Raw genomic sequence first — 15,681 nt, forward strand, 5'->3', positions numbered from 1 at the left:
AAGTTGCAGGATAGGAGAGAGAAAGAATAGGGCAGGACCAGAGTAGAATTGCGTCTCTACCTGAGAAAATCCTTTTTATTTTTGTCCGCCTCCGTTTTTTAAACTTTATGTTCAGTTTTTGGTGTGTCAGTGGGAAGCAGGTAAAGTGAATCTATCTCACTTTCTCTGCTTATTTTCTTAAGGACAAACCTGATGGAGATCACAGCAGAAAAATACTTGGAAATAAGATGTCTCCACAAATAATACTTTATCATTCTTTCTGGGCAGCCATTTTACTTTGCAAACAAGTTTTATGCCCCCGAGATGAGTAAAGGATTGCTACCTTTCATCCAGATCCTTTCCATGCAACCTAATTTTTATTATTTTCTACAAACCAGCGAAGGAAGGTGGTACAGCATGCCCCAGAACTGCATTCCATTACTTTTTGATCCCAGATGTATTTTGCAAGCAAATTCTTAAATTGTGTTAACGGTTTGAATTTCATTAGGCAATGAAGAGTCTCCTTCGAATGTTTTAGGAGGAATGAAACTGAAAGCCAACTTGAAAACAGAGGTATGGCTTATAATTCAGCTGTGCTGCGCTGTAAGCGGTTTTAAGTCACATTTTACCCTGTATACGCATGTATTACTTAAGCAGTATGTAGCTCCTCTCCTCGCACTTACGACTCTTAATGTTATTGCTATATCCTGTGGGGGGTAAGCTAAGAAGCTTAATACTCTGAGTATAGTAATATGCCATCGTCAATCCTGTTTACTCAAGCCCGAAACATGGGAGTCACCTTCAGTGTCTCTCTCTGGCACCCCACATTTAATCCATCGCCAGTTCTTACAGGTTTCATTTCTGAAACAGCAAGAATCCATTTCTGTTGCCACAGCCGCCACCCTTGTGCAAGCCACTACTTCAGGGGCATCCCCATTAGGCTTGTTACACTGCAGTCTGTGCTCACACAACCACGCGAGCAGCCTTTGAAAGCATACTTTATGTCCTGTCATCGCCCTGCTTAAAATTTCTGGTGGCTTCTTATCACACTTAGAATAAAATCTGCTTTTATTGTTTCATCATGGCCTGTGTGCCTTACCCAGTTTATTCTCTGTGCCCCCTTTCCAGACTGATCTTATAGTACCCTCTGAATAGGGCAAGACAGCAGTGAACATGGGGTTACGAACAGTGCAGAGGAAACACAACTTGCCCCACAGGAGCAATGAGTGGGCAGGCAGGAGCACCTGTAAGAGGACACTGGGGTGGAATTTTGAAAGCAGAGTGGGAGTTTACCAGAAGAAAAAGAAAAGGAAGCTTTCCAGGCAATGGGAGTTGTGTGTTCTAGCCATGGGTGGGCAGGGCTGATAGTGTTTCTCAGTGTTTCTCAGACAGTGATTCATGGAAGAGCCCTTTGTGTGTTGTGCTGAGTTGGGGTTTGCTTTTAAAGCCGTGGGAGAGCCACTGATGGATGAAAAACGAGATTAAATTGATTTATTGCTTTTGTTTTCAAAGGCTGGCATTCATTTTTTAAAATTTTGTTTAGACTTGAAAGTAGACATTTATATTGTTTCAAGATCTTGAGGTTTTTGTTTATTCACTTGAGGTTAGTCTTGCCTTCTTGTTTTAAAAACCTCAGTTAACTTATTTTTATGGTGCTTTGGATTTTTTAGACATGTGTGCCCTCAGAGGAAGAGAAAAAATATGAAATTCCAGCATCACCAGAAAGTCCAAGTGGGAGAAAACCAAGTGGAAGAGGTAAGCTCCTTTAGTAATTATTTGCATTGGTTTTCCTGCATGTGTTTTTACCTTTCATTGCAGCTTGAAATCAATAGCTCATTCATAATAAAATGCTGACAGGCTATATGAATTTGCCTCTTCATTTTGAAAATAGATTAAAATTCTTTACTGTTTTATATTTAGTGTATACTTTTTTCATTAAATGTCAGTCACCTTTATGTAAGGTAATTGTTTAAATATGCTGTCTCCAGATAATGGTGGCAAAAAGAAACAGTTTTGGAGCAAAAGTCTTGCCCGATCTCAAAAATGTTTCTCCGTGTCCCTTCCTGCCCTTCCAGATGCTATAGCAGCTTATTTCCAAGAGTCTATTCTAAGCCTATATGCCCTCTTTCAACCATGCATTCATGGCCTTGCTCTGACTTTTGCCCCCAGGGCTTCACTGAAGCTCCTCTCAGCTGGTGCAGCCTGTTTTCATCCTCCATGGGAGACATTCTCGTTGTTGACTGAGGTTTTTAGGGGAGACGCTCCATATCAGAAAAGATAAAGCAGCTCTTCAGACATTTGGTCTTAGGGACCACTTTGCACTTTGAAAACTTACTGAGAATTCTAAACAGCTTTTGCTATACGGATTATACCTGTTGACATTTACCAAATAAGAAATTAAAACTGAGAAAAAGAAATATTGTTTCAGTCTAATTTTTTTTTATTTTTATTTTTTTGAGTTGGTGTCTCACTCAGTCACCCAGACTGGAGTACAGTGGCACGCTCCCAGCCACCGTAGCCTCAACCTGCTGGCCTCCAGCGATCCTTCCGCCTCAGCCTTCCAAGTAGCTGGAACTACAGGCGCGCGCTATCACGCCTGGCTAATTTTTTGATTTATTGTAGAGATGAGGTCTCACCAAGTTGCCCAGGCGGGTCTCGAACCCGCGGGCTCAGGCAGTCCACTCACCTCAGCCTCCCAAAGCGCGGGATTACAGGCTGAGCTACCGAGCCCGGCTGATTCAATCTAATTAACTCACTATACGTTAACATAAATAACTCCCATAGAAAAATAACTAGATTATCCAAAATGACAAAATTTAGTGAGAAAAGTGCTATTGTTTAACATTTTTTACAAATGTTTTTAAAAGTCTGGCTTAATAGAAAACTTACCTGGCTTCTCATAACTTTCCACATTTAGTCTGTTTCTGCTTGCTGTTTTGAGTTGAAGTATACCAAGAAAATCTATGATACATGATTGAATTTTATTAACCTTTTCAGATCATTGTTGGTACATCATATGGCCTCTGAAAAAACTCCATTGTACACTGAGTTTGTAAGACAAATAACATCTTAGTACTAATATGACATTAGTTTGTCCTTTATGGATTCCTTGATGGAATCCTCAAGAACTTTCAGAAGGAGCTCTGGACCACACTTTAGGAACCACTGGGTTAAAGAAATGGGAGTGAGAAAAATTGTGACAGTGGAAAATTATTTCTACTTTGTACTCTCTAGTCATGATTGTATATTTTCTTCTGATTCACACATTGACTTTAAAAAGTTTCAGGAGCTGTAAGTAGGTGACCAAATTTAAGCCAGTTCTGCTTTTATTTACAGTGTATGTTGAAATTTCTGTTCGGGTTAGGTGGAATGAACAGTCAGGGTGATTTTGGCTACAAATCCTATTTTTTTTAAATTCATTTATTTATTTTCATTTTAAAATATTTTATTTTAAAGTTGTGGGATACAAGACAGGAGTAGGTACATATGTGGTCTACGTACAGGTGAAGTTTGGACCTCCCTTTGGTCCTCACTTTGCCTGGTTTAAGATCAGCTACCCTTAGTGGTATTGTGTGTCCCCACCCTCCGGCAGTGTTCTGCTACTGCCAATCCCTGGTTGCAAATACTTACAACAGAAAATCCTCCAAGTATTTACTTAAAGGGACTTTATTACCTCACAGAACTAAAAAATTCAGGCAAAGCATAATTCAAAAGCATTTTGCTATCCCCAAAGACACATCTAGGAGAGACCCAATTTCTTATCTTTTCCCCCATCCCCTCACAGAGGTCATTGCTTTCTTGTTTATGGCCTCTAGAAAATAGCTTTGTCCTCTCATTCCTGGCCAAAATCCTGAGACTTATTCTGATTAAGCATAGGTTTGTATGTCCACCCCAAAGCAATTACTGTTACCAGAGGGTTGTAGCTTCCAGGTTAGCTTAAATTAAGTCAAATGCTCTGCTCCTGGAACCAAATAGTGTCCCACACCACAATCCAGGCTCCTGTGAAAAGTACTAGGATGGCAGTTATAATGCCTACTATTGTCAGCTTGGCCCTTTAAATTATTCCTCTGGCAAACATCATTAAACCAGATACTTGTCAGTACTAGGGAAATCAAGATTGAAATGACTGATGGGTATAAATCCATTATTCACTGAGATGGATGTGCAAATGAGTAAGGAGCTATAGTAAAGATACATGTGTGTCTATGAGAGTCAGCTTTCCAAGGTTGGGTCTTGAGAAAGACTTGTGTTGGTTGAATCAACGTCTCGCTCCTCTTTAATTATAGAAAGTAAAATATATAGAAGTGCATAAAAAGTTTCCCACTCCCTGTGAGCAACCACCTTCAATACAATTATGTATTTAAATGAAGATCCTAATATTTCTTTATATTGTTCTATAATTTCTTTTTTTCATATTGCGGGCATCCTTGATTACTGTATCAGTGTATACAGATCCACTTCTTTTGTTTTAACAGCTAAATAATACTTTGTAACACTGATCTTAGATCTTTAGTTGTCTTCAGTTTTTTATTATAAATAGAGCTGCAGTGAACTTTCACGTGCATGTCACTACATGTGTTTCCTCAAGTATTTCCATAAAAGTGAATTGAGTTGGGGTGGAGTCAAAGAATATACAGATTGAGTATCCCCTATCCAAATGCTTAGGCTCAAAAGTATTTAGGATTTCAGAATATTTGCATTATACCTCACTGAGCATAATCCAAAACGTTCCAATGAGCAGTTTTCTTTTTTTTTTTCTTTTTTTTTTTAGCATCATGCAAGTGCTCAAAAAGTTTCAGATTTTAAATCGTTTCAGATTTTAGATTTTTTTGTATTTGGGGTGCTCAATCTGTATAAATTTTTAATATTCATAAGTACTTGTCACTCCCTTTATTTGGAGCTAAATATTGAAGGATGAGTAGGTGTGCATTAGGCAGACAAGGCAAAGAAAAGGCAATGGAGGTGGAGTGATTCAAATTCAAGGAATAGTGTGTATACATCCTTACCCACAACTCTCTGGGGAGGTTTGTGGGGTCAGGGCAGTGGAGGACCCTCTTAGACAAAAATCGTCTGAAAGCGCCTCAAGAGCCTTTTGAGTAGAAGTGTCATCCAGTCTTAGAAGACCACACCAAGACTTGCTAATTTATTCATGCTGACATGTTACAACGCTGAAGATGACGAATCAAAGCTTGGACAGATGCATGAGTTAAAATGTGTGTGGATGTTTTATAGTACAGTTAATTGACATCTCATTTTTAATTGCCAAGAACCTAATATTTTTAGATTCTGAAGTCCTCTGTTCCCACAGTTATATTTCAGATTGCTTTACTGTGTTTAGGTACAGTTTAGTAAGAGACCTACTTACGTAAAAGGAAGTTGTTTAAAAGAAAAATGTGAGTTCTGTCATTGTTGAGTAGAAGCAGTAGACCTTGTGCTTCAAGTTTCCAAAGAATATAAACAGACCATTGCTGTTTGAGGAGATAGGATCTGACTTTTCATTTGATGCCATTATTTTAAATGAGCCTGTGTTATACTGTAGCTTAACAGTTACATTAAGGTCTTCTACCTTTTTTCTAAGCTTCAGATCACCAACATAGTTAAGTCACTGTAGTGATTTAATGGACCACTGTCATCATTATAAAAATGCAGGCAACACTAATTGCTATTAGTACAGTATGCTAATTTTCTGGTAGTATAGCATGGATTGTAGAAAATCATTGGTCAGAATTATATCATTGACAAGGCAGCTAGGCCACTTAGCAACACTCCCGTCCTGCTCTAAAAACTCTTTTAAGTTTGTTTCTCTGCAGTTCAGAAACTACTGTTTCTTTACATCTCATTTTTGGTATTGAACAGCTGACCTACAGAAGGAGCCTTTGTTGGTGAACGAAGCACTAAATGTAAGTCACTGTAATGGTTTTGATTTTGTTGTTGGGCCTTTTGTTTTATTTTTTGGAAAGCTGATGGGGAGGATCTTTCTAGGGGAGGGGTTGTCTGAGCATTTCGGTAGGACCAGGAGGCAGTTGGGTCAAGCCCAAGTTCAACATGCTGACAGCAGTTTTTACTTGCTGTTTTCCGTGTTGACCTGTGTCCACTGGTAAACAACTCTGAACTTTGTATTTTGTAATATGATAATAGGGTTGAAAATTGGATTTTGATGTCTTAAACCATCCCAGTGCTGTAGTTAACATAGATTTTAGTTTGAGAGTTAAAGTTGACTTTATGTTTTTAGAAGGCTTTTCCAAAAATACCAAACTATAATTGCTAAGTATATATATTTTCCAAGATGGATCCTAATCCCCTTTGTGCTATTTTTTTTTAATTTTTAATTTTTTTATTTTAAAGATGTGGGGTACAATTCAGGGTTAGGTATACAAATGTTCATTATGCAGGTACACTTGTCCCTTTTGTGCTTGAAGTGTGTTTTGTTTTGTTTTTGTCAAATGTATTTATAGCAAACCCAATTATTGTATCAGGAGTGAACATTTTGTAAAATGCTTGTAGATTTGCAGAAGTTGCATTCTCTCCAGTGCCCCTGGAGAAATCAGGACACTATGAGGCAACTGTGGGATTAGAGTACTTGCCTTACCTCATTAAAGCACCCTGTCTTATAGCTAGAAACTTATACAATCTGCTGAATAAGAAGGAAGGGAAAGGCCCCACTTGATGTTCAGGTTTTCCCTCCAAGAGTTAAAAAGATTATACAGCCGGGCACCGTTGCAAGGCATGTCATCCCAGCTACTCAGGAAACTGAGGTGGGAAGATGGTTTAAGCCCAGGAGTTCAAGTTCAACCTCAGCAACATAGCAAGACCCTGTCTCTAAAAGAAAAAAAAAATTAATAAAATAAATTTAGAAAGTTAAAGAGATTCTCAATGGGGCTGAAACCTACAGAGCCAGCTGGCATGTACTCCATCCTACTTCATCTTCTGAGTCTCCCAGCAGCTGCTTTTTCCCCAATCAAGCACAAATGTGCACAGAATCTATAGCTAGGACTTAGAACATTGTAGGATATTCTGAGACTTTCTCCTAGTTTAAAAAAAAAAAAAAGTAATATTGACAAGATTTGCCAACAGAAAGTTTTATGACAATATCCTGTAGTTTTTTAATTTAAAAAATCATGCAGGATCATTGGATGGGAAGAAAAGTACATAGAATTCACAAAATTTCTCTCTTATGTCTTACCCTTAAGACAAGGAGAATAAACAGAGTGGAACAATAATTTGTTGAACTGAAACTTTTTCAAAAGGAAGATGCTCTGTGCACTTGAGCTTCTGGGTGAAATTAAAAAGATTGTGTACTCCAATTCCTTTGGTGCTTGTACAAATAACCAGGTTATGTAAATTGCCTTCTCCTCCACCCCACGCCCTTTTTTTTTTTTTTTACTGTTTTTTGTGAGACTGCCCATAAATACCTTTTATATTGTATATTTAGGTTGAAAATTCAGAATCTAGGACAAATGAAGAAATTCACAGCAAATCTTATAATAAAGAAGGTAAGTTGAGGAATTTCATGGTAGTAATTTTAATACTAGTTTAGTTACCATCTGCTGAGTGTCTTCTATGTCCCAACCTCGTGCTGATTACTTTGCAAATTGTCCCTCATTTAATGTATATAATCCAGTAAAGTAAATAACAGCATCACATCTACAGTTGAGGAAAGTGAAGCTCAGAGAGGTCAAGTGACTCATTCCAGGCCGTTCAACTTATAAGTGGTGTCTTGCCTTAAATAGCGACTAGAATTTTGTCATTCACTTTACAGTGGACTCAATCTAATGTGAATACAAAATGCATAGTCCCCTGTGGTTTGCAGGTACTTGACTATAAGGTGTTAACTTCTAACAGGCAGTCTCAGGGTGATGGCAGATCAGGAATGTCATATTTATTTGGATCATCTCCTTGGGTTAGGTCTGGCGGCAGTTCCTCAACTCCAGACAGGTAACTCCTTTCTCAAACAGAACATGGAATTTTGTTGGCATCTACTAATCTTGATTTCCTATTTCAAGAATGGAGAAAGAGGTTCTATTCACTTACACAGTTATTTTTATAACATCTTAGACTGTATTTCAGATGGAAGTAAAGCAATGATAATTATCAGCATCCACGTACTGCTCACCTAGTTTTGTCATATCCCCAAATTTAGTGTATTTGTTTCACGTGTCTTTTTAAATAATGTATCAGATACAGTTGAATCCCCATTTACCCCTTCACACTCCCAGCCTCTTTCCCTTTTATCCCACTCCAAAGGGACCCACAGAGAACCACCATTCTGCATTTGATGCGTATGGTTCCATAAACATTGTTGCTTACTTTAGGTAAATGATCTCCCATTATGTGAACCATCTCCAGCTATTGCTCATTCAGCAGTGTGTTCTGAGATTGTGACCTGTTGATTTGTGTAACTCTAGTTACTTTATTTTAATTACTATTGAATATACCGCAGTTATTATTTCTTTTTCTTTTGCTGGGTACATTAGGCTTTTGCAACTTTTCCCCATTATAAAGAGCACGCCTGTGCCTGCTCTCCTACCTGTTTGCCAGTGCACAGTGTATCTGCATTTCTAGGTATGGAATTGCTTAGTCACAGGCACCTCTTCACCTTTACTGAATGTACCAAATTGACCTCAAGTGGTAAACTACTTGTGCATTTGCGACTGTTCACCTTTCATATTCAATACTGGATGTTTTGGTTTTTAGGTTAGAAAATATAGCATGTCTAAAAAGGAAATTTGAGAGGAAGCGGGGGAAGAGGAGATTCACCTCCCCAAGGTAGGGGAGGGAGCCAAAGCTTGAGGAAACATGGCCTGGCCTGGCCATAGCTCAAAGAGCACATGGCCACACCATAGACTAGCAAGGCAATGGCCTGATACTGTTATGCTGATGAATGTTTGCTTATCTGATGACTGTGATACTACTATTTTTTGTTGATACTTCTTACTACACAAACTTGGAGAGGAAGCAGCCTTCAAGCCAGCTGTGTGAAGTCCAGTGTTGTGACCCCAGACGTGTTACTTCCGTCCTTGAATTCCATTTACTCACATCTGAAAATGGAAAAAAAATAGAACTTGACTAACAGTGTTGTATGGAGGATTCCATCAAAATTACTCATGAGCTAGCTACTGCAGTGCCACATACACAAGTGGGACTCAATGAAATTACTGATTCGTTTCCCCCTACCCGCCCCTACACACGTCTAAAATAAGTATTGGAATAGAAGAATGAGATTTTTTTCTGTTTTATATCTGTTACTCAGAGATATCCAGTGGCAGAAAAGACAACACAGAAGCCGTAAGAGGTCACAGTGTTGAAGCAGGTCCTAAAGAGGTACGGTTTCGTAGTAAGCTAAAGCATATAATACTATACGTAGTATTTTTACTGATGCACAAAAAAGGCTCCACTTCTTTGTATAAATTAAATATTAAATGGATGTAATAAGAGTTCTGCCTATCACTTTTACCTGTTTATATCCTTAATAATGTTTAGTTCATTGGCAGGTCCCAGGATTATTTAGAAGTCAGACAGTCTGAATGTGTTTTTGTGTACTGCCTTTCATCAACTGTAGTAAGCCCATTTTTTTCTTCACAAATGGTGTCTTTTATTATGGAAAAAGCATGCCAAATACAGGATTTCGTAAGCACTGGTCATTGAACAAGTGCCACTTTAAATTCAAAGTTAAGTGGCACAACTTACAAGCATTTTGCCTCTAGGAGAAAACGTAATGTTCTCCTGCAGAGATGATCCCACCCAGAACCACTCCATCTTCTCACGAGGGCATCAGATTTGCTTTCTTAGCTCACTGCCCATTTTAACAATTTCAAAATGATGGCAAGAAGTGGCATTGAATATATTACTAAAAATGCTTGTTTTTAACTTTCTGGTGATACTTGATTCAAAAAAGCCTCCATATCCCACTTTATGACAGAGTTTCAGTTGCAGCCTGTGGACTGAGTATTTTAAAGGACACCATGGGATACTATTTGCTGGGACCCACCTGTGTGTCCCACACTGTATCCTTCCTGATAAGCCCATTTTTTTTAATGAGCCACTAAGAGAGTTAGAAAAACACTACCAATGAAATTATTACATGCCATTGATTGTAAGAGATAGCTTGACTTCAAAGATGGCAAAATGAGAAATGATGTTTTAAAAAACATATTTTCTAGAATTGTTGAATTTAGTGTGTAGCCAGTTGGATGTTTTGTATGAATTTACATTTAAATCAAAACACTCCCCCTACCAGTGTGGAAGTGTTCCCTTTTCTCCACATCCTCACTAGCATCTGTTGTTTTTTGTTTTATTAATCATGGCCATTCTTACTGGAGTTAGGTGATATCTCAACATGGTTGTGATTTGTATTTCTCTGGTGATTAGTGAGGCTGAACATTTTTTCATGTGTTAATATAATCATTCTTAATTCCAGGTTGAAGAGGAAGAAAAACCTATGCCTAAAAGAAAAAGAAAGAAGCATTATCCCTCTTCAGACGATGAACTGGGTATTTAGAATAAATGTTTCTGTTTTAGATGTTTTTGAAAATCACATTTTACATCTTACAGAGTAGAGCAGTAACAGAATTTTTCAGGGTAGTACTGTCTGCTTCACAACTCTTAAATTGTTTCTAGACTAGCTTGACACCTCCAGAGTATTTTCTAGAAACTAGTTTGTTTTCTGTAGAAATCTCAGTCCCTAGAACTCACACATGCCCAGGCTCCCTCTGTAACACAGGTGGGACCCAGCCAGGTGCCACTGTGTTCCATTATTTTATGTCATGATCAGGTGCCCTGCAGAGTCAATGAAACACTTAATTCCAGGTGTGTCCAATATCCCTTCTGTGTATCATCCTGTTGATTTTCTCATGGTCTGTAGTAGTGCTATCTAGTAGAACTGCGGTGATGGAAATGTTTTATATTTATTTTGTCTAGTATAGTAACTACTAGCCACATGTGACTGTTGAGCACTTGAATGTGGTTAGTGTGAATGAGAGACTGAGTTTTTTATTTTAATTATTTTAAATGTCAATAGCTCCGTGTGCTACTAACTGCCATATTGAACAATGCAGGGACCTTTACTACATAACATAGAGTAGAAATTCAGTATTTATTAGATGAATACATGAGAAAGAGTGAAGAGTCAAGTGCTTTTCTGTTTTGATTAGGAGCATGTGACTATCTTATAACAGTTTATTGAGTTCATACCATATTCAGGTACTATCCATAGTACATCATTTAATCTTTACAGTAACTCTGTGAGTCAGGTATCATCACCATTTTATAAGTAAAGAAGTTAAGATTTTGAAAGATTATGACTTTACGTCCACAAAGTAAATCTGATTCTAAAGCCCATGGTCTCAGTAACAAATCTATACCTTTTAGGTGGTAACTCATTCAAGAAGTTGAAGTTAAAGTCTCTCTGGGAACTATGCACTAAGCCCTTTTCCATAGAAGGTGCTACTTCGTTGGTGTCATGTAAATATTTGGGGATTTTTTGTTTTATTTCACTGTTAACTTTGCCAGAGCCAAAGGCTGGTGATCAGTGTCAAATCACATGATATTATGAATACATTTAGAATGACTTTTGGTTTCTCCGTATTACAAGCCTAAGAAAGACGGCTCCAACTGCCTTAAAATAGAACTGTACTTCATTTTTCATTTAGTTTTTTCCTTTGTGATTCTGTCTAAACTGATTTACAGATGATAATCCAGATGTCCTGGATTCCAGAATAGAAACAGCACAGAGGCAGTGTTCCGAAACCGAGCCACATGACACAAAGGTATTTTTTCCACATACTAATTTTAAGTTTTGGGAGTAACCTAATTACGTCATTGTGAATACTTAGTATACTTTTTTTTCATTTTAGTATCCCTTTTACTTTGTATATCTTACTTTAGTATCACTCTTACTTTATTTATCTTATTTATTATAAAAAGTGTATGTATTTTACTCCCTCCAAAAATCAAATGTTGCACTTTATAATTCTTAAACTGCAAGATTATATTAACATAACAATTAGATATAATCATTGCTTGTGTTTTGTTCAGTAGTATTATTGACTTCTTAAGGTTTCTAGGTACTTTCTTCCAAAGTATATGTGCTTTATCACAAAATACTTGTACCAAAATATTGAACTGTGGTGATTGATACATATCACTCTAAAATTTTACTACTCTGTCTTCTCTATAGCTTACCTTCTGCCTCCAAAATATGGATAGTCTGGATTGGCCTCATTTAGTGCCTTTTTTCCTCTGGTCTTGTTTTTACTTTATAACTCAGAGAAGAGAGAAGCGACTCACAAATTTTTACTTCTGCCATCTCTTGCTGTTGGCCCAGATTTCTGTTTCTGGCTGGATACTTCTTCCTGAGTACTCTTTATATCTGAGAATTGGTACTCTAAAACTTCTCAATTGTCTATCCAGACTAGCTCCATCTCCTCCTCTCTCTTGTCCTAATTAGTATTTTTCCACTTTATTCCAAAAGTGCTTAAGTCGGGTTATAGAAATATTTGCACCGACTTCCAGCTCACTAAAACCAATTCAGAGTCTCCTTTCCCCCTACCGTCAATAACTGGTGAACGAAATAAAAAGTAAGAAAATGCTTAACAACCAAAGACGGCGGAAAGGGTCATGTTGTCAGTTGGTCATGACCAAGGAAAGAAACGGGCTTTTTAACCCATTTCTCACCTTGCCCTGTCTAGAACAAGAATCCTGAGACAGTATTCCTAAATTTGAAAAGAAACACTGAAAAAGATACACATGTGCAGACACACATGTTTACTGCAGCATTATTCACAGTAGCAAAAACATGGGACTGACTGTGCTACTCATAGAAAGAGGACTGGATTTAAAAAAAATACATATACACGGAGTATTACACAGCCATAAAAAACGACAAAATTATGAACTTCGCAGCAACTTGGATGGACTTAGAGTATGTAATACTGAGTGATCTATCACAGAAACAAAAAAGTGAATATTACATGTTCTCACTGTTAAGCGGACCTTGAGCAATTATCCTAATACTATAAGAAAAGGATTGGCAGTAGTGGGAGACTTTAGAGTGTGGGGATTGGCAGTAGTGAGAATCTGCTGGGGGTGGGGCGTCACAACATCCACAAGGGCACCTGCATAAGAAACAGATTGAACGGTTATCTTTTAATTTTCCCTTCAATTTCATGACATTTTTTAAATATTAAATTTAAATAAGCTTTAACTTGACTATTTTCATTAAATTTTATACACAGATAGTATTTTCAGGCATTACAAATAATTTTGTCTTACACAGAAAACCATTTGTGATAGCATTTCTATAATACTACCTTTCATGTTAATATTAGTAATTTGGGGGCAGTAAGTTGGGAGTAATTTTGTTATCCCTCCTGCAGTTTTTTATGTAATAAGCTTGTGTCACTTTGTAAAAACAAAGTCATTGTAAAAAGTGTAGGACAAGACTCAAAGACTAAAATTGGAATAAGGAAAAAAAATGTCAAGCTTGAAAAAATAAAAGCAGAGAATGAAAAATGAGTTGTGTGCATGTCATCAGGATCTGATTAGGTGCTTACATGATCAAATGCTGGCTCTGAAAGAACCAATTCAAAAGCAGAAATGCAGTTCATTCAGTGGTTTGAAGACTTTTGGGCAGTGCATCTTCAGACCCTTTATGAAGCTAATAAAAGAGTAGGTGTTCCAGCTGAAGTGAGGGAGGGGACCCCTAAAACTTCTGTCTGTTCCCAGACACCCTCCCCCAAATACACACACACACACACACACACACACACACACACACACACACACACACTGTGAAGAGGTTCCAGGCTGAAAGTCACAGCGTAATAAGAGTCTCAGTGTTGATAAAGTCAGAGCGAATAGGTTGCTCTTGGCTTTGCCAAACAGGCTGACCATCCATCCTCTGACCAATACCCTCCAGTTGGGAGTGGGACAAACCACTGAGGTGTGAGAAGAAATGGCAGAACCACTATTTATATCTGCCTTTAACTTAAAAATGTTTAAAATTCAGTACTACTAATGTTCAATATCCATCACTGAAAGTGAGCTCACAGCTGACATCACGTGTCAGTCACATGGTCGCAATTGCATGTACATTCTGTTTTATGTATTTTTCTTTATATGCTATATTACCAATACAGTGTAAACATTTTGGTGTTTCGTGCTCAGAACTTTTTTGTTTAAATGGTGAATAATTTAACTGTTGAGAGGTCACTGCTCCAGGTCCACCCATCTGAATACCCAGAAATTCTCTTTGGCACCTTCCAATTCCTTTCTACTAGTTCCTCCCCTCCACCACTCCACAAAGAAAAAAATCTGTTGCCAATTTCTGTCGGTTCTTCTTTTGGAGTTTCTATCAAAAGGACAAAATCCAGGCTGAAAAGGAGGAGAACAATTTTTACTTTGCAGAAAAAAAAATAAATAATGGCATTAACATTTTATGGTTGAACCTTATTACGCTTTTCTGCCTTCAGAACTCTTACATTTTTAATAGTCTCACTAGCAGCAACAATAATGGATTTTCAAAAACTTTTTTTAAAAAAATGATTCTAAAGGATAGGCAGGACTTTTTTTTATCATATTTTTTATTTTAAAATTGTGGGGTACAATTAAGGGTTAGGTATACAAATATGCATCGTTCAGGCACCTTTGTTGGTAAGGAGTGTCCCCCATCCCCAGATAGATTTTGACTACCGTTAATCCCACCAACCTTGCCCTCCCTGTCCACCCCCCCATAGATTCCCACCACTGTCAATCTCTTTCTTACAGTATTATGATAGATGTTCAAGGTCCACTTATGAGTGAGAACATGTGATACTCAGATCTTTGTTGCTGTGAAAGATCACTCAGTATTATAGACTCTAGTGCCATCCAGGTTGCTGCAAAATTCATGATTTTGTTCTTTTTTATATCTGCATAGTATTCCATCATGTATATGTACCACATTTTTTTAATCCAGTCCTCTTTTGATGGACAGCATGGTTGGTTCCAAGTTCTTGCTATTGTGAACAATGCTGCAATAAACATACGTGTGCAGGTATCTTTTTCATAGAGTGATTTGAGTTCTTCATGGTATATTCCCAGTAGGGGGATTGTGGGGTCATACGAGAAGTCGATATTTAAAGCTTTTAGGAATCACCACACTGCTTTCCACAGAGGTTGCACTAGTTTACACTCCCACCAACAGTGTAGCAGTGTTCCCTTTTCACCACATCCTCTCCAACATCTGTTATTTTTTGAGTTATTGATAATGGCCATTCTGACTGGAGTTAGGTGGTATCTCAGTGTAGTTTTAATTTACATCTCCTTGACGATTAGTGAGGTTGAACATTTCTTCATGTGTCTGTTGGCTGCTCGTATGTCTTTTGTGAAGTGTTTGTTCATATCTTTTCCCCACTTTGTAAGGGGTTGTTTGTTTTTTTCTTTTCAGCACATTTGAGTTCCCTGTAGATACAAGATATTAGGCCGTTCTCAGACCTAGAGTTGGCAAATACTTTTTCCCAGTCTGTAGGCTGTCTCCCTGCTCTCGGTGGTTTCTTTGGTTTTGCAGAAGCTTGCCAGTTTAATGAGGTCCCACTTGTCTATCTTATCTCTTACGGTTTTGTTCAGAAATTGAATGCCAGTTTCAATTTCCATAAAGGTGTGTCCTGCATTTTCTAAGGTTCTTATGGTTTGAGGTTTTACATTTAGGTCTCTGATCCATTTAGA

The 15,681-nt window shown here is 37.7% G+C and overlaps 1 protein-coding gene across 1 annotated transcript in view; it reads left to right on the top strand.

Moving 5' to 3' along the window:
* Positions 1-15,681, top strand: part of BOD1L1 (biorientation of chromosomes in cell division 1 like 1) — a 45,679-nt gene that overhangs the window by 24,036 nt on the left and 5,962 nt on the right. The window contains exons 10-16 of the mRNA XM_008060058.1: positions 488-552; positions 1,650-1,734; positions 5,836-5,879; positions 7,412-7,472; positions 9,230-9,300; positions 10,397-10,469; positions 11,665-11,744. Coding sequence (XP_008058249.1) covers positions 488-552; positions 1,650-1,734; positions 5,836-5,879; positions 7,412-7,472; positions 9,230-9,300; positions 10,397-10,469; positions 11,665-11,744 — 479 coding nt within the window. The remainder of the gene's footprint in view (positions 1-487; positions 553-1,649; positions 1,735-5,835; positions 5,880-7,411; positions 7,473-9,229; positions 9,301-10,396; positions 10,470-11,664; positions 11,745-15,681) is intronic.

Source organism: Carlito syrichta, unplaced genomic scaffold (genome assembly GCF_000164805.1).
Source record: "Carlito syrichta isolate Samal-C Ts95f unplaced genomic scaffold, Tarsius_syrichta-2.0.1 Scaffold304506, whole genome shotgun sequence".
In the NCBI taxonomy this organism is placed as follows: Eukaryota; Metazoa; Chordata; class Mammalia; order Primates; family Tarsiidae; genus Carlito; species Carlito syrichta.